The 18,384-nt window shown below is 42.4% G+C and overlaps 1 protein-coding gene across 1 annotated transcript in view; it reads left to right on the top strand.

Annotated features, from left to right (window-relative positions):
• The first annotated feature begins 243 nt into the window (after positions 1 to 243).
• C5H11orf49 (chromosome 5 C11orf49 homolog) overlaps positions 244 to 18,384 on the top strand; it is an 82,152-nt gene continuing 64,011 nt past the window's right edge. Inside the window, exons 1-2 of the mRNA XM_035329238.1 lie at positions 244 to 615; positions 9,837 to 9,939. Coding sequence (XP_035185129.1) covers positions 570 to 615; positions 9,837 to 9,939 — 149 coding nt within the window. The 5' untranslated portion in view covers positions 244 to 569. The remainder of the gene's footprint in view (positions 616 to 9,836; positions 9,940 to 18,384) is intronic.

Raw genomic sequence — 18,384 nt, 5'->3', positions numbered from 1 at the left:
ATTTACCTTCAAATTTGGATCTTTCCCCCACAGCTGTAGCCCAGAACCTCCAGCAGATCCCTGGTCTTAGGCACCTTCTGGTTTCCAACCTGAATTTAACCAGAATGCCTCTATACGCGTTCCTCCTCATGCCATTTTGGCTCTTCAGCCCTTCTCCCTCTGAGGAACCCCCAGGCGCCCGCAGCCCAGGCCATCACCCACGGCACAGCCCCTTCCTCAGGGCCAGGCCGCCATGTCACCCCCAGCCCCTTCCTCAGGGCAGGCCGGGCCGTCACGTCGCCCCCCAGAGCCCCTTCCCCTGAGGTGCCTCCCAGCCTCCCAGCCTCGCCCGCAGCCCCAGGCCCGTGCCGAGCGCCGGGCGGGTGCAGGGTGACCGCCGTGGCCCCGCTGCACGCGGTGGGGCGGGGGCCGAGGCGGGGCAGGCGCCCCCGGCCGAGCGCTGCGGGGCCCGGAACGGTGGCGGCGGCGGGGCTCGTTCCCGGCCGGGGCCGGCGGAGGAGCAGCGCCGGGCCCTGAGCGTTGGGAGCCTTGGAAACGGGCGGAAGCCGTCAGGGAGCGGCGGCGGGAGGATGCTGAGCCCCGAGCGGTCCTCGCTGCCGGGGCCCGAGTACCTGGGTGAGGAGCGGGGCGGCGCGGCGGGGCTGCCCGGTGCCTGCCTTCCCCGCCCGGGGCGGCGGCGGGTCCCTGAGGCGAGAGGAGGGCTCTGTGACCGCCATCTCGGCTGTGAGGGGGCAGCTGCGGGGCTTCTGGGTGGGGAACGGGGCTCTTGCACCGCTCTGGGTGGCCCCGGGGGGCTGCGGGACCTCTCTTGGACCACTGGGTGCCATCTCCCTGCAGGCTGGGCTGGGCTGGGGAAGGTGGGCTGCTGCCTCCTCCCTGCATCCGTGGGCTGTGGGGGTGGCACGGAGGAAGGTGCTGCTGCCACTGACCCCCTATAGCCCACCCGAAGTCCTCTGTGAGGACTTCTGGAAGTCCTGTCTGCCCTCTCCTTTGCGAGAGCATCCCTATTTTAGGCTCGTTTTGCAACATCGGAAGGGGTGCTGCTCATAGGTTGTGAGGTGGTTTGGGCTAGGTCCTGTGGTGGTTTGGGCGTTCGCCTTTCTTCTGGAATAAAGGTGATGTTTCTTGCTGATCTGTGTCCTGTAAAATGGAAATTTTTTAACTTATAAAGCAGCTGCTCCCTTACTGACTCCAAACCTCAAAACTCCAGCAGTTTGTGTTACTACTACTCGATGTTCCAGTAAACTAAGGAGAAAAGGTATTAGGTGTCAGTATATGAAGAAAAATAATTATGGTGGAAAAAGTCAATGTGACTTAATTTAATTGCTTAAGAGGAGATGAATTGCAAGTAGTAAGCACTTGGAATGCATACAAGTCAATATTTTAAGAGTGAAATTCTTCAGCCATCACTTTCTAGGCCCGAGATACTGTTTGGTAACAACTGTTAAGATATACATAACTCACTGGAGTTTTCTTATACAATTAAAGGTAAGAAATGTCATCTGTTGGTTTGTGGTACATATTCCACCATGATTTTGCCATCTCTGGTAAGTCAGAGGGACAAAGCTAGGAGAACATCGCTAGCTTCCAGTAAATGGAAATCCAGTCTTGCAAGGGGGGAGGCTAAAAGAACTTTGTTTCTTTAGCCTAGCACTGGTGCCAACGAGTAGGGATTTGATTGTTCTTTCAGAGTCATGGCAAGAAAGAGAGCTGAAGTGGTTAAGCAGAGGAGTGACGTAGGTCGTCTTGGAGTAGAATCTCGCACTTTTGCTACTAGACTGTTACTGGGATGCTTTGTGCATCCCCCTACGTGACCACAATGCTGTTCTGCGTTAAGGAAACTCACAGCAGAAATCAGAGGTTTAGTTCTCAGCTCAGGATGATTCTCAGGAGATGCACTTTGGTGAAGTTCTTACTACTGATTTCAATGTTGGCGCTGGTTCAGGTATTTGAGAACAATATCTCAGCGTGCTGTGTAAATACACCCTTCAGTTGTGTACTACTCTATCACACCACGTCAGCATTTTCAACCTACGCATTAATAGAGGCGCTTTTTCCACAGAGTTGCTCTAGGCTGAAACTTGCAATTTTTTATTTATTTATTTTATTATTTTTTTTTTGAGCCAACTTGGTTTTAGGTTCATTTAATTGTTTTTAAAGAAATCGGTGCTTAACTCTTACTCTTGTGAAACTTGTCAGTAAGGACTGAATCAGTCAAACCAATCTAGGAGGCAGACTAAAAAAATGTTAAAAAGTAAGGAGAAATAACCAGTTTTCTGTTTTACACCCGAAGCTGAGAAGTGAGACTTCTGAGAGGTGTGTAATACTACGTGGTGCAAGCAGCTTTATTAGCCTACTTAAAGTGAGCCTCCTTTTATCTCTGTTCTACTTGCTGATGTACCCTTCCCTTTTCATTTTGTCAAACCTAAATTCTTGTGACATTTGGGTTAGGTGAAGACACACGCGAGCATGCAGGTGGAACAGTAGCTCAAGAGAGCTTGTTCTGTTGATCACATAGCACGTCCTTGTGTTGAAGTTACAATCTGTCCTCTATTAGAGAGAAAGCGTCTGCTACGCAGGGGTATTTTCATTGGCTGTAAATGTCATCAAGAGTAATTGTTTTGTCTTCACGAGACTTTGTAACTTACCAAGCTGCTCACACACAATACAGAATGAATTTTGTCTTCACAGTGGGGAATTGATAAAAACTGCTTTTATAAGATGCTTTTTAGTTTTTGGCTTTGCCTTGGCATTCTGAAATCACCGTTGGTTGGATTTGTCCTATTGTGTACCTCAAAGTCTTGTTAACATTGTTGTCTGATGTGGGGTGGTAAGCAACTGTGATAAACAACTTTCACATTCTGTAATTTCATTCTGAAATTGTGTTGCCCCAGGCTGCCACATAAAGTATTCCTTGAGTCTCCCAGATCAGATGGCACTCTGTCTTTCGTGGCCTGGAATGAGTGAGTTTCACCTAACTTCTTTTCCCTCCCTTCTCAGTACCGAAAATAGGCATAAATAAAAATGAGCGGCCAAAATAACCTTTTGTTACTTGCTGTTTCACTTTTCCCTTAACTATTTTTTTTAAAAAGTTTTTTTTGTGTCCAATTTGGATGCTAAGAGCACTACACAGCTGAAGATATTCTAAGGGGAAAAAACAGTTGTGCGTTAAAATAGAAATGTGGAGAAGTAAATCAAGCATTCATTTAAAATGACGAATAAATGCGAATCTTTGGTACAGCAGAGTTCCTGGAAAATACAAAACTCATGCCATAGTGACTGCGAGACAGCAGGTAAAGAACAGAGGTGACTAGAGTTGAGAGAATAGGAAAGGAAATGTGGTCTGCAAAGCTGGCAGAAAGGCTACAGTGAAGAAGTTGTAACAAGCAGGATATTTTAAATTGCGTTTTCACTGAGTAAACAACATTTAGTGTTTGGGGATAGTGATGAAAATGTGTTTTACATTTGATGGATGAGACTAGAACTACAGTAGGCAAAATGAGGCCTATTTGAGACACTTTTCCATGCCTTCCTCATTATGGTTTAATAACTGGTGATTGCTTGGTTATTTATAGCAGGCAGTGGAGCACTTAGTGTATTGTTCTACTCATGCAGCTGTCTTCTGAAGCTTCAAATTGTATGTTTCCCCTCCTCCTCTGTTATAAAGAAAGTGCTGAAGATTATTGCAAATTTCTGAACTTTTATTTTCCCCTGGATTCTCCCGCTTTTTACTTGCCAGCTTCAGGATGTTGTTTCTTTTCTTCTTTTGCCAACATAAGACATGTAAGAACATAAATATTCTGTTAGGGAAATGCCTTCTTAGTAAAGCATGGGGCTACTGAGTGCCAGAAACATGGTCCTGTTTCCTCATCTCTCTCTTAAGAGGTCTTGAGCTTAATGAGTTGAAAGAACATTCATGGCATTGGTGCTTTTACAAAACCAAGGGCAGCTTCCAGCAGAGAACTTCAGTTGTGCAGAGACTTTGCACACGCCCGGGGCTCACTCTTCTTCTGAACAGTCGTGGACTTCCCAACTCAATTTTCCTGAGCACAAATAATTTCATTACCAGCATATTCAATGTACAGGTTACATTGGTATCCGGACATCTCAGCCCATGCTGAGGTATTTGACAAGCTTGTGTGAAGCACTCTGAGAAAGCTTATAGTCTAAAAAGTGAAAACAATGCAATGCTTTTTTTGTTTGTTTGTTTGTTTGTTTGTTTTTTCCTCCTTCTTTTTCTTTCTTGCTCTGTTGTATGGGTAGGAGATCTGTAATGTGGAGTATGAATGACTTCCTCGCAGACGCATTAAAGTTTGAATGTAAAAATAAGTTAGAATTTTCTAAGATTCTGGTAGTTTCTCCAAAATCTAGTACTTTCTCCAAAAGATTGCAATTTCATCCCCAGACCTGCTGCTGCGCTTCAGGACTTCCACCTTAGCTTGAAGGGTATAAGGGAAATCTGACCCTGAGCTAGGGAGATTTCCAGAACTGGAGAGCATGAATAAGTAGGGAGCCCCTGGGTTATTTAGTGTCCTTAGAACAAGCTGGAATGATGATTCCTTCCAGTGTTAATAATGCACTGTGTAAACTCAGATTTTTTTTTTTATTTATTTTTAAATAGCTCAACAGTTTTGCAATGAAGAGGTGGTGATTCCTAGCAGCTGCACTGTGTCTTACAGGAGGTGGTTGCTGGAGGGACTTGAGCAGTGAAGTCGGTCTGTGTGTGGTCTGAGGATGTGTGTGCAAACTGAAAGAGGGTAATGTCATGGTTTGCAATTAATATGCTGATTAATTGTTTGAAACAAAGTTTCAGTTATGGTCAGGATTAATCTATAAACTGAAACATTTCTTTTTTGTTGTCACTGTTGAAAGCAGTTTTGAAACTGTAAATGTACAAAATACAATGTGTCATGGTGCCTTTGAGCGTGCCTTCCTGAATAGTGCTGCATGTCTCCCATCGCAGTGTTTATCTCTGGTACGACCAGGTCTCCTTGCACTTTGTCACATGTTCTGTCCTTTAACCCCGTTTTTTAGGGTTAATAGGAAATTTTACTGCCAAGCTGGAAGGAACCACAGCTGTACGGTGATTTAGCTTTTAGGTTGATTGTTTTGTTTACATACTTCTCTTGCTCAGTCCTTTCCTTGGGGATATCTGAAGAGATTAAGAATAGCATCCTGAAAGACCATTAATGCTGGAAAATCTTCCAGAATTTATTATTTTGTTCTTGCAATTTGTATCCTTGCTAATTCCTTCTCACATCATTATTGCTCCTTGCGTGAAGCTGGTTTGGTGTTATCGTAGATGTCTCTTTCCAAAATTCAGTAATACAGCAGGCTCCTTAGTTAAGCACCAATTTAGAATAAATTTGGAAAGTGTACTTAGCTGATACTTTGTACACTCTTAGAGATTTAGAAATGCAGAAAATATTTCAAGTGCATTAAAGCTTGTAATGCTTTTGAACTTCTGATAACTGAAATGAATTACAACATTAATTGCATCAAAGAGTGTATTTTCAGCACTTTAGTCGAGGAGGAGGCAAATAATTAATAAAAATTGGTCTTATTATCCAGGAATTCTCACTCCTGATTTTTCAAAATATTCTGCTATGCTAGGAATGAACCAGCTAGGGAAAAAATACTCTAGAAATTGCTCTGGTAGAGAGTTCGTGTTCCATTAGAAGGCATCTCTCTTGAAGAGCTGAGCACTAATGTAGCTAGCTGATTGATGATTTGGTAAGACTTACCTCTGCTCTAGGGCTCTGTTCTGCTTCTTTTAACAGGATACGCCTGCTGGCCTGTCCTGATGTGTATTTTACTATCCTGTGTGGATTTATTCCAATCATAGTCTTCCCTCAACTTGTTTGGCACACTTTATTTTTCTCTTTGCAGCTTCTGCTGCTCTTTTTATTGCATCCTCTGGCCACCCCATGTCTCCTATTCCCTTTGTTCATGACATGCAGTATCAGTTTGGGTAAGCATGCTGGTATATTTATCTTCAGTATTATTAGTTTTCTCTATGCCTCAAAGAGAAAGCAAACTTCTTGGAAAAAGAAACTTAGAAATGTAGTGTTAGGGAAATGTATCTAAGCTGTAACAGTAGGTAGAAGTATGCAGAAGTGGCATGGTTAACTCCATCGTGTAGCCAGTGTGTGCTGAAGCAGGTGTTGTGCAACTCTTGTGAACAGTACTACAGCGCACGAAAGGTCTTAATCCTCCTGGTTCCTGAGCACTACTGGTAATTAAAATAAGTACAATTTAAAAAATACATATATGCAATATCATTACTTGAAGGTGACGTGTATTTCCTTCCTTCCTCCTGAATTTCTGACTTTGAGAATTTCAAGGCATATATTCTGTTTCATGTATTGCTGTTACTTGCATTCATTTTTCCTTTCCCCTTAAGATTTTTTCAAGTATTGATGCTTATACTTAGCATATTTTGTAGTCAAGTTACAGATTATCAGGACTGTTTGTTCTCTGAAAGAGGTCACTCACAGACTTAAAAAAGGACTATTTTGGGTGCATGACTGGGTACTGTTACAGCTAGAGGGAATTAGCTGGGATCGTGTAAACTGTTGTAGCAGAGTACACAGAGAATGTGGATTGACTGTGGATGTAATCCTTGTTTGCCTTTTTCTTGTAAGCTGGAAGAAACTTGTATGACCTGGTCTGGCCGTGCTTGAATTGAACAGCCACTATTCAACCCTGAACTTGGTTTTGAGCCAGAGTGCCTTAATTCCAAAATTCACTTTGAACCTCGAGCACGTGAGTGATGGTGGGGTGTGGGCATGTTTGGGGAAGAGCTTAGCAAATACAGGTTGCGTGATCCATTACCTAGGAAGGTTTTGTATGAGCAGGGAGAAGAGCTTTTGTTGGAATAAGCCATAAACAATAAATGATGAAGGTAATGCACGTGGAAGCTGCAGTATTCGGGGGTCCTATCAGGAAGGAAATGAGCAGAGAGAGCAAGCTGTAATGGCATTGTTGAATGAGTATTTGGTCTTTACATTCTGATTTGGACTTGTTGCCTTATTGCAAAGTTAACTTCAAAAGTATAAGCAATGGCTATACCACTACGACATCTCCCCAGATTTTCAAAGAATCTAAAACGTTGTTAAAACCTATGAATCATCATGTTTATTTTGCATAGGACCCCATGGATTTTTAACTCTGTGCTTGCATAAATAGGTAACGTTGTGGTATGGTTCCAGTGTTTGTTATGGAAAGTACCATCTGTATAAATTATGGCACTCAAGTTCTGCTATAACCAGACTCCTGGCATTTTATTTTGCCTCTCTGGCCTGCTAGAACCTGCCTGCAAATTAAGTTTTATTCTATGCCTTTTTTTTGTGTGTAGGATTGAGTTGGTCGGGCTATAAAACACCGCTCGTACCGTTCCATTAAACTAGGCAGCCAGAGAACAGGAAGCCAGAACTGGAATTTGGTTTGGCACCGTGAGCTGTGCTACCTGGAAAACAGCACAGTAGTCAAAGAGCCAAGGAGAGAGGCTTCTGAAGTAGATTGCAAGTGCTATTTTCTTTCAGCTTCTCTGCTCGCTAATTTCTTCCCTCCCCCACTCCCCTACCTACCTTCTGGAAAATATGGAGAGAAGTTCTTTGCCAGGATCCAGAGACCATGCAGCAAAAAGCTTAACAGAAATATCCTTTGTCCAGGGACTGTATTCAGTAGTGACCCATGCATATTTGTGTACGCTTACATGTGACAGAAATGTCTGAAATTCCATGCTGAAAGTTAATTTATTCTCCAGGAGCAGACTCAAAGGTCTTTGTTATAGAGGTCAGTCTTATTGTGTTGTGCAGCACTGTAGGACCATGCCTGTTTATTCCCTTAGTCTTTTCGGGGAGAGGTTAATGACTCTGAACAAGCCAGATAACAAAAATGTGTTTCACTGATTGGGGCTCTTCAACAAAAGGTGTGTATGCTTCCCCACAAAGTTTAGGAAATGGTTTTGCAGTTGAGTAGAAACTCGTGGACCAATGTGAGTGGCTGGCTGCTAGTAGAGTTTCCTGGCTTAACCTGGTACCGCTGACAGCTCACAAGGGGCCTGGGAAGACAGTTTCTGGGTGTAAGATGGGCTGCATAATGAAGAGGGCGGAAGGATGGGCTGAAATAAAGTTACCCGGTTGCTGTTATCTTAAGACTGTGACTGAGCTGCACAACTCATTCCTCCCTCAGGGGACACAGGTGCGCAGAGCTATTTTTCTTTAATCACTCACATAAATTAAATTTATTCCTTTGCATTAAAATAATTAAATAAAGCTACGCCCTGCATCTTTTAGTGCCAGATAATATCTTTGAACCTTTGGCTCACCATTTTGCTATCAGCTGCAAGGTATTTTCCAGGGTGTGCTTAACCAATTTTGCCATTGTCCTGAAAAGTGTTCTAGGCAGAGAAATCCCCTGATAGCAATCAATGTTCATACATACTTTTAATCACTGTATCCACTGGGAATAATCACTTCCGGGCCTCTCTTGAAGTCCACCTGCCCCACACTAAGATGAAAGGGATTTCCATGCCGTGTATCGAGTGGCACAAGCTTGATGCTTACCAGGATATTAAGCACAAATTAAAATGGTTTGAAGAATATTGATGTGGGTCTGAGGTTGGCCAGTTGCTGGTTGAGGGGATGATGCTGCCAAGTCTGGAACAGATTGGCAAGGAGCAAGAACAGCCTTTGCCTTTCCTATAGCCCCGAAGGGTTTTCTCCTGCTCTTTTTAGGACACGACACTACTTGCAAAGGTGCAGTAGCATACGTGTTTAGGATGGAGGCGTGTGCTTTGGGAACAGGGCTTGTGCGCTTTCCAGGTTAGGAACGATTTTCCTGGGTTCGTTGTGACTTGTCTTCTGATTGTTGAACTTGTAGATTTGGAAAGTCTTCTGCTTGCTAGCTGGCGCATCACACCAGCCTCGGCTCTTTGTTGCTCCGAGTTGGTTTCCAGCCAAAAACATCAAAGGCTCTCAGTGGCAAATCTGCGCTGTTTCCTCCCTGGCAAACGCTTGACTTGCACAGAGTCTGCCCCCTGTAGAAGCAGCAAAATGGTTTGTCTTGTACCGAACTACCTTTCCTCAGAAGTCTTATAAGTGAGCCGGGTTCTGTGGTTGGGCACTGGCAGATCTGCCTCTTCTGAAAGCTCCTTATGTTTGGTTTAGGCAGTTACTTGAGATTGACTGTTGAGCAATATAAATCTCTCTTGGCATTGGGACCTGTTCCCCACCTGCCACTCCAAGAACATTCATTGATGCTTGTGTGGAAACAGATGTACTTTTACTTGCACCTTTAGGGAAAAAAAAAAAAAAAAAAAAAAAAAAAAAACACTTTACAGAACAACCTTAGAGCTACTTGGCTTCAGTAAGCCGGGACGGGTGGCGAACACGTAAAGCTCTGCAAGAGCCGCATTGATACAGCATTGATGATCTGTACAGGAAAGATGGTTGTGACTCGGAACAGAGATCAGGAACTCCGAATAAGCATTCTCCAGCAAGGCATCCTCACAACTCCATCCCATCTGCAACTTCCTTCACTTGCAAAATCTCAGGGGACTTAAAAAAAAAAAAAAAAAAAAAAAAAAAGGGGGGGGGGGGGGGTGGGTCCATATTGTTAATGACTACCTCTGTGTAGCCAGGAATGAAAGCAGGATTTAAGTCAGGAGTTCTGCTATCCATATCTAGGAGAATTAAAGCTCTGCTCTCTAACTGAGGGAGCAAATGCTTATTGGCTTGTTTTGTAAGGAACAGAGCAAGGCTAGTCTGGCTCTGGGCTTTGCAGGCCCCCTTGTATTCTAATTTCTCTCTCTTACTGTCTTTTATTTGCAGCTCAAAGACATGTCCTCACGTACATGGAGGATGCAGTGAGCCAGCTGTTGGAGAACAGAGAAGATATTAGTCAGTATGGCATTGCCAGGTTCTTCACTGAATAGTAAGTACATGAGGACACTGCCAATACGGGCAGCCTGAGGGGGGCTTTTGGAAACAGGCAGGGTACATGGAGAATGGAGCTGGACACATGCTGATTATGTTGTGAATGCTGGATTTCACTAGGTTAGCCAAGGGCTGCCTGAACATGTTTCAGAAACGTGCATGGGTTTCGTACAGTTTGGTACCTCTCCTGTTACAAACCTCCATGTGAAGCAGTCACTTTGGGGAAGAGTGTTTTTAAAAGCATATAAAAAAAAAAAAAAACATTGTGCTTGGCTTAATCGGGGCTGTTGGCCAGTACCAAAAGCAGGGAGTGCTTCTGGTTTCAGCAGCACTTACTCTTTCTTTTTCTGAGCGTGAATTTGAACTGTTTTGTCTCCTTGTGTGATTGTTATTGTGCTGAATGCTTTAATAGAATGTCTCTTGCTCCCTTATAATCTGTGTAAGTCCTTTAAAAGGAACATAATAATTAGCACAGATAATCTCTTCCTACTAATTTGGAAGGATTTAGGGGGGAGGGAAACTGTGTGCTGGTCTTCAACATTGTTGATGTTGACTCAGCTGATCACTGTATGTTTTGCGAACTTATTGTCTTACACAATATTTCAAGGTCTTCCAGGCAGCTTCATTAAAAAATCTCCTGGTAATGGGCGTGCTTGCAGTTGGTATGTTTCAGTCTGTCCTTTGGCCATTTGAAAATCTGTTTGCTTGCTTCCTTTCCTGTTAACTTTTGCTGAGACAAGTCAACGTGCAGAGCATTTCACAAAACTCTCTGTATTATGTCTGTGGAATAGAATTTCAAAGCACAGGAGCAACATTTTTTCTGAGCTGACCAGAGGTTTTTTCTTCACTGAAGCATCCATTTGAACTCCAAATGAGATCTAACTTGCTATTTCCGTTCTGGACAACTTACATTATATTTTCCTGCCCCATGCATATTTTAAACTTAGAGATATCAGAGACTCTCACTGGTAAAATAGTAATTAAAATAAACTATGCAGCAAGTCTGAGTGGAAATTTTTAAAGCAAGTTGTTTTGGAGACAGGGTAAGAAACTGCTCAAGACCAGTGTGTTTTTGTCCATGCTTGGCAGAGGAGGTAAGATACGGGCTATCTCATTTTTCTGTTAATAGAACAAGTCTTTTAGGTAGGTGGCATTGTAACAAGAAAATGTTTTTTTGGTAGTACCTTATCGCTTTTGTTCTCAACAAAGTACTTCCAGCTTTCACTTGGAGTGAATTGTCCCTGTTACAAAATCTGGAAGTCCCACACAACACTTCCAGAATTAAGGCATTTACACAGAACAATCAAGAAGAATCAAACAGCTGAACAAGGCGGTTATGTTTTACTATTAACCTTTCCCTGTTGTGCACTTCCATGTTCTGAGCAAGTTGCAGTGGTAGCAATCATTGATACGTGAGAGTTGTGGAGAGTTAATCACTGAGAGCAGGTATTGGGGACAAATGAAGTTACAATCTGCGCACACGATGTGATTGGGAATGATGATGCTCCATCTGATACAGGTGACTTTCCACAGAAAGTAATACCAAGATTAATCAGCTGAACAAATAGAAAACAAGCTTGAAGATAAAGAGCACCACTATAATGACCTCCACCCTCAGCAGGATTTGTTTACCAAGACTGAAAGCAAGGTGGCTCTGAAATACCTAGCTGAAATTGACATTCAGGCATCTATCCAGATCAGGTTTGGTTTGCACCTGCATTCAAGCTGACACCTCAGGGCCTTTTCCAGACTTCTGCACATATATACTTCAAAAATTAAATGGTGGTCAAAGAGGTCTACCGCACTCTTTAAAAACTGCTGATGTTGCTTCTCTACTGTATTTCTTCATCATGACCTGATAACCACCACCTTTTCACTTCCTATCCCTCTTCCACCTCTGAAAGCATAAATAGTAATTCCAGACCATTGTAACAAACAAACAGAACTGTCAGCATGGAGCACAACCCTCTGATTGACTTAAGTGCCGGAGCTCATGTTTTTCCTGTTTATTTTCAAAGATACGACTTTCTACAATGGCTTTGTGTTCACACTGAGTTTTCCATGGAGCTTCTGATTTTCTGAAAGACCGGAAAAGACATCATGTTTTTTTTTTTCTTTTTTCTGTGAGTAATTTAGAACTTGTCACTTTTTTTTTTGTCTTTTTTATGTGGTGTAGCTGGAGTTTAACAGATGACATTGTGTCCCTGTACCAAAGCACAAACAGCCTTTGTGATCTGGAGAGCTGTAAAACTCTTAGCATGTGGAATGTGTGAATCTTTCTTATGTGGGGAAAAAATAATCAGAACTATGGATGTAGACAGAATAGGAAGTTTCCCAGGGCTAAGTGGTGTGCCCTCGCTGCCCTGCAGAATTCTACTCACCCAACCGACTGTCAGCATTTGCTCAGGCTATACTTTCAGATCCACTGGCTTGTATTGCTCTGCTCAGCCCGATCTTGATTTTTATTTTTTAATCTTACTACCTTAGAACTCTAAGATAACTCATGAGATTCCTACGGTTTGTTTGTACTGTTCTAGTGTTTTGCTTGTTCCAGGTTATTCTACGGGAGAGGATTGGCATGTCTGTATTTTGAAGTGCGCTGTAAGGATTTAAGATAAAGGAGCTTGTTATTAGGTGTCCAATTCTTCACATTAGTAAGGAAAGCACAGTGTTCGCTTAGTATTACAGGCTAAGCCCAACATTTAGAAAGCTAGCAGGTAGGCCCAAGCAAGTAATTTTTTTAAAGTGTGTGTAGGATAAAGTCATACAATGCTGTAACTTTGCAGAAATGATAAAATTAGTGTGTCAAGGATGTGAAGTTAGTGTGTTAGATATTCTCCAAAGTCCTTTCAGAGAGCACACCGTTAACAGTGGTGTTCCGTGGACCCTTCTAAATGGATTCACCACTGAAGAGCACCCGTGGCCTTTCCATCACACATTACCGTGAGTCACTTCGAGTCTTTGTACCAGTTACAACAGCTATTCTATGGATAATTATTAAGAAAATACTCAGTTTTGGGGTTTCACTTATTTGAGTGAAATTTCAGGAGTTGCAAACTAGGTGGTCATCTAGCTCTGTATGGATCAAGCTGTAAGTGTTTTGCAGGCAAGGAGTTGTTCTTAGCTCAGGAAATGAGGCTGGTTATGTATTCCACTGCTGTTCACTGCCTAGCACTGATTGCTGATTGCAGAGGGCTGACCCTCATCTCTACAGCTCCCCTTCCAGAATATTTTTAGTCTTTAAGGATATTTTTTTTCACCCACTTTATTCAGTTGTTCATTTGTCCCAATTATGTGGACATCTGCTTTCAATCTTGGGAGTTCCTTGAGGCTTCTCTCACCTGACTCGCTCCCGACTCCTAGAGGAACAGGGCTCAATCACTCTTCTGTGAATTAATCCACATCTTCTAGCTAAAAGAGTAAAGTTATTCCTCTCTCAGGACTAGTCTGAATTTTATAGATCTGCTGAAATGCTACTGGTATTTGCTCGTTACAAACCCGAGAAGTCTCTACTCTGCTTTTGAATCTCCATGAAATACAGACTCCTGAAAACCCTCTGTAATTACGGATTAATGCTGCTTTACTTCTTCCAGCCAATCTTCTGTGCCAACATATCTTAAAGGGATATGTTCCTCCTAGATGTTATTTATCATCTTGTTTCCTTGATTGTTCTTGTACTGAAGGAAAGCAGGGCCCCCGTGCTAATAGATTTGATCACTCAGAGGGAATGTGCATCGTGTCCTGCTTCAAGTTTTCTGGGGTCTTAAGGGGAAGCTGTGTGTTTATTTCCTTTCAGCTAGAAGAAGCAGCACAAACTTTTCTTCACCAAGAGGCTTCCTATTAGTACTTTATTGTTTTTCTTCTGTGCTAACGGTGTGCTTGAAGGTTTTCTCTTCCAGTTTGCAGGTAGATGACCTACTCTGTTCAAGACTTTTTGGAAGGGATTTATTTCTGTTTTCCCAGAACGCTTATTGTTTTTCTTTGTTTATGGTGCAATGTCTTTGGGTCTACCTGCCAGCTGGAGCATGACTGAGAAAGGCATCTTGCTGTTGTTTTGCAGATGCCTCATTGCCTCTATTGGGCTCTGCAAACTTGATGATTCCAAACAAGATTCCCTTTTTATGTAAAAGGATGTTTCAGCTGGGTTTAACTTGAAGCGTCCCTGCTGGATCTTGTGCCCATTCATGTGCTCTCTGATGACTGCTTTGGTAATATCTATCTGAGAAGTTGTGTGTGTTTGCTGTGAGTGGGGGCTGGATGCTGCATTTAGGTCAGTTGTGTGGTTGGCATGGACTTCTATTTCAAAATCCCACGGCACTTTTACACTAAGGGACATTTACCTAGTTCAACAGGACTGCGACTGCTATATAGCTTGAGACCATTGGATAGCAAGATGGTGAGAAATATTATAGTATTGAAGGTACCTCATTTTCTCCTGCTCCTTGGATTAGCTAGAACAATTTGGTGAACTCATTCCTTAGGGACAGCTGTGACACTGCTCTTTTGGCTTCCTCTGGCAATAGCAGTGACACCAGCTTCGATATCAGAAAAAGGAAAAAAACTTTTCACTTGTTCAGTCCTGTACGTCTAAATTTCTTTATCTAAATAAAACTGTAGAGGAAACAATGTCCTCCTGTTTAAAATGGCCTCAGTACCCTTGGGGGAATGGAAGAAGCAGAGGGGAAGGGCCAGGAATGGGACAGATGGGATGCCCGTGAGAAATAAGCCACTCACTGAAGGCAGCACTGAATGACAACTGGAAGTAAGCTGAATTATCTGCTTATAAACAGGAGAGATTCTTAGAGCTAACTTAGAGCCATATGTTTTGTTTTTTTTTCAGCCTGTGTGCGTAGGCCTTATCGTTGTCATCTTGCTGTCATCTGCACTGTATCTTTCCCCTTTTCACAGTAACTTGTTCTATCTTGCTTGCAAGGACAGTGTAAGCTCTTCAAGACGGAAATTATATTGTACTGCATGTATTTTACAGCATGCAGCACTGTACAACATTGTCTCCACGCTTTGTACAGTTGTAGTATAAACAGCAAAAATAGTAGTGAGAAGGTCCTTAGGACTTAGACAGGTTGTACTGGATTCCCTTTTGGAGAGATGGAGTCTAGCAGGGTGTCGTCATCAGAACTTGTTGGCAAGACTGTTTGGGGCGGGTGTGTGTTTGTTTGTTGGTGGGGAAGGTGTTTTTTGTGTGTGTGTTTTTTTTTTTTTTTTTCCTCCCCCTCATTCTGTGTTTTTCGGTTTTGAGAAACTCAGCATCTGGCAGGTAAAAATTCTTTCAGGTTCTTACAGCAAATGTTGATAAGCTCTCTCATACTATTTTTGCAATAGCTCATGAGATTGTGTTTCCTGCGTTCCTCAAATGCTCTCAGGCCTTCTGCAATTCTTTTGCTCTGGAGAGAAAGCTACAAAATTATCATGCTCAGTGTGAGACTGCAGTGAGCCATGTGATAGGTGTGAAGCCGCTGCTGTCAGTGACCCAGCTGCGAAGCAGCCCTTTGGGCTGAAAATCTCAGCTGGGGTGATGTGCGTGATGGCTCCTGACAGGCTCTTGCTTGGGATTCCTTGGTCCCTAGGGCACTGCATAAGAGTGCTGCCTGTCTCTCCTTCACTATTCAGTTATCAGTGGAGAGAGAATGAATATATGCAACACTCCAAACACTCTGAGGAACAGATTTTGCAGCTGATGTGAATGAGTTCCTATGAGCGAGACGGTTTCAGTGTCTGTTTCCAGAGAGCAGATAGATTTGCAGGACTGAATTTGGTGATAAATCTTCCTGGGGAACCTATAGTAGTTGCATATTTCACTCACAGATGTGTGGTTAATGGACACAAAGCCTTTCTGTTAAAGTCCATTAGTTGCCTCTACAGAGGAGACTTGTTAGAACGGGAAGTCTGTCTCTTCCTTATAATAGAAGTTTCTCCAAGACATAGCAGAAAAGGGATTTCAGTACCACCTGCCTACAAAGTAAGGGGCGTACATCTCGTGTGAGAGCTATGGAAGATATGGGAGGGTGGATAACTCAGATCATTTGTCATTTAAAATTACACAAATTTTGTTCAGGGCCTGTAGATTGCCTGTAGCTTGATGTTTTTAGTGCAGAACTCCTTGACAGCAGGAACAGTACTCATATCTTCATCTGACAGGCAGGTTCTGTGAAGTCCCGGTTTTCCCAGAGTTGTTTCATTGCAACAAACATTGCAACAAGTCCTAGCCTGACAAGTATGCTGATTGGGATGGCTGCTGTTGAGTAAACAGCTGGAAAAAATGCATATATTAATGGGAATAACACACCGATTCCCACTGAAGCTTGTACATGTTGCCAATATATCAGAAAATGTATTTTTTTTTTTTCCCCACATACTTGAGAATCTTACAGGTGAGCAGATGCTTGGATGAACCCAAACCCTCACAAAGAGAGGGGAAAATATCATAAAGAGGATCTTTGGTAAGCAGGACAAACACATGAAGTTGGTAGTTAGAACAGCAACATAGCATCGAACATAGAATGCAATGTTTATGTTTGATGCTCCGTAGGATAATATATTCCACTCAGGAAACTTATAATACTGTTCTGATGACAGCAGAATCTAGAAAACGTGCCATAACATAGGAGTGTTAACACTTGATATCAGCACAGTGGCAGCACAGGGTAGATCTCTACAGGTAAGCATCCACTTCTATATAGCTGAGCTGCACTCTGCTCTTGCTGTCTGAAGAGAGGCAATTGTGTCTTTTATATGCAGTGTGGTCAGATTGTGATGCTTCTAGTCAGCATTCACTGTGTATCAGTGCAGTCTTTGCTTCTTTACTATTGCTTTACATCATGCAAACTATATCTTTGTGGTCGTTAGCAGAATAGCTGCAGCACATGTGGACTGCCTGCCTTTTAGAAGACCTTTATGTAGTTGGGCGTATCTGTATGCCTTCTTACAACCTTGAATGCTGAAAGGCAACACGTTTGCCGTGGAGTTGAGATGCCTTCAATGATCATTAAACCTAATTGCATATAAGCAGTGTTGATAGCTAATGAGCCTGAAAAACAGACATTTGAAATTTTCCAAAAGGTGAACTCCAGAAACCTGGCAAATGGTGTAAGTGGTAGGATGATGTGTATCTGAGTTATCTATGTTTATGCTGTTTCTCTGGGCTAGGTTTGAATGTACTTTCCTCTGTCTGGCTTTAGGTCATAATTCTGTTTATGCTTCCAAATTTTTATTGGTTTTCGGTGTAGTTGTTAATGTTACTGGTACAAATTTGGACACACATACATGATCCCAGCTGGAAGTTAATTTCAGACTGTTGTTGAGATACTTTGAATGCATAAATTTATTCTTGGAACAGTTTGAATAATTTAGAGAGTAATTGAAAAGGATGAGATCCTACAATATGCTGAAAATTGATCACTCTCATGTGGATTAGGAGGTAACAGAAGAAATTTTAACTTGATCTGTTTGGTTTGTGATAACAATTTTCCTACTCCCTGGTCCACCCCTGCTGTCTGCATTTGGCAGTGCAACAAAATAGATGTGTAAGTCATTGCAGTCCCTAAGAACATCTTTAGGGAACCTCCTGTACATGAGTTCTCTGGGGTTATTTTACCATAACTTATTTCATCAGTTGGGTATTTTGTAGCTGATCATTGTGGTACTTTTGGGACGCTACAGGGTCTTTTGTTTCATTTTATTTTCTCCAACTGTCTACTGTATTAACTGTGGTATTTGATGCTTACTTCCTTCCCCCTGTTCTTGCATTTCTGATCATATATTTCTGCTCTGCATTCTGAATTCTGCAGTCTGAATTCTTGCAGAAGTGAGAGGGCCCTCGAGTCAGAATCATGTATTGTCTGTCTTCCACCGAGGGAAGCTCTGGAGCAGAGCTTTCTGTAGTGCAAAGTAAACACTTGATGCTGAGATCACTTTGAAAAACATCTCTCCATCATTTTGGAAAATGGTTTATTTGTGCTTGCTGAGTCACTCTGGGTTGGAATATATTGGAAAAAGAGGCAAATAGTGACTTATCCACAACAGATGTAGTGGGTCTATTTACAGTCTTTTGCATACAATCTGCAATGTGTATATAAAAGAGTAATCTCTTGTCATGCTTGGTCACTTGCCTTAAGGATTGGATTTCCTGCAGCTTCTGTAAATGTTTTGAAGAAAACTGTTTTAGTAATGTGTAATTGGCACTGGGGATTCAGTAGAAATGCAGGAGAAAATAGGAGCTTTGGAAAAGCATAATAATGGAGGAAGCTTAGTACCCATTGGTAACTTTATTTTACTGTACTTTTTTTTTTTCTTTTTAGGAATTTACATGTCAGTCTTTTCCTTTTCTATATGGAATTTTTTTTTTGGAACACGCTAGTTCCTCCAAAACAGTTCTTGATATACCAAGCTGTAATTGAACCACTGTTGCATATGTGGTGGCTTCAGA

The sequence above is a fragment of the Oxyura jamaicensis genome, chromosome 5 (assembly GCF_011077185.1).
Source record: "Oxyura jamaicensis isolate SHBP4307 breed ruddy duck chromosome 5, BPBGC_Ojam_1.0, whole genome shotgun sequence".
Classification (NCBI taxonomy): domain Eukaryota; kingdom Metazoa; phylum Chordata; class Aves; order Anseriformes; family Anatidae; genus Oxyura; species Oxyura jamaicensis.
The sequence above is the reverse complement of the archived record's forward strand: the minus strand, read 5'-3'. Positions and strand labels throughout refer to the sequence as shown.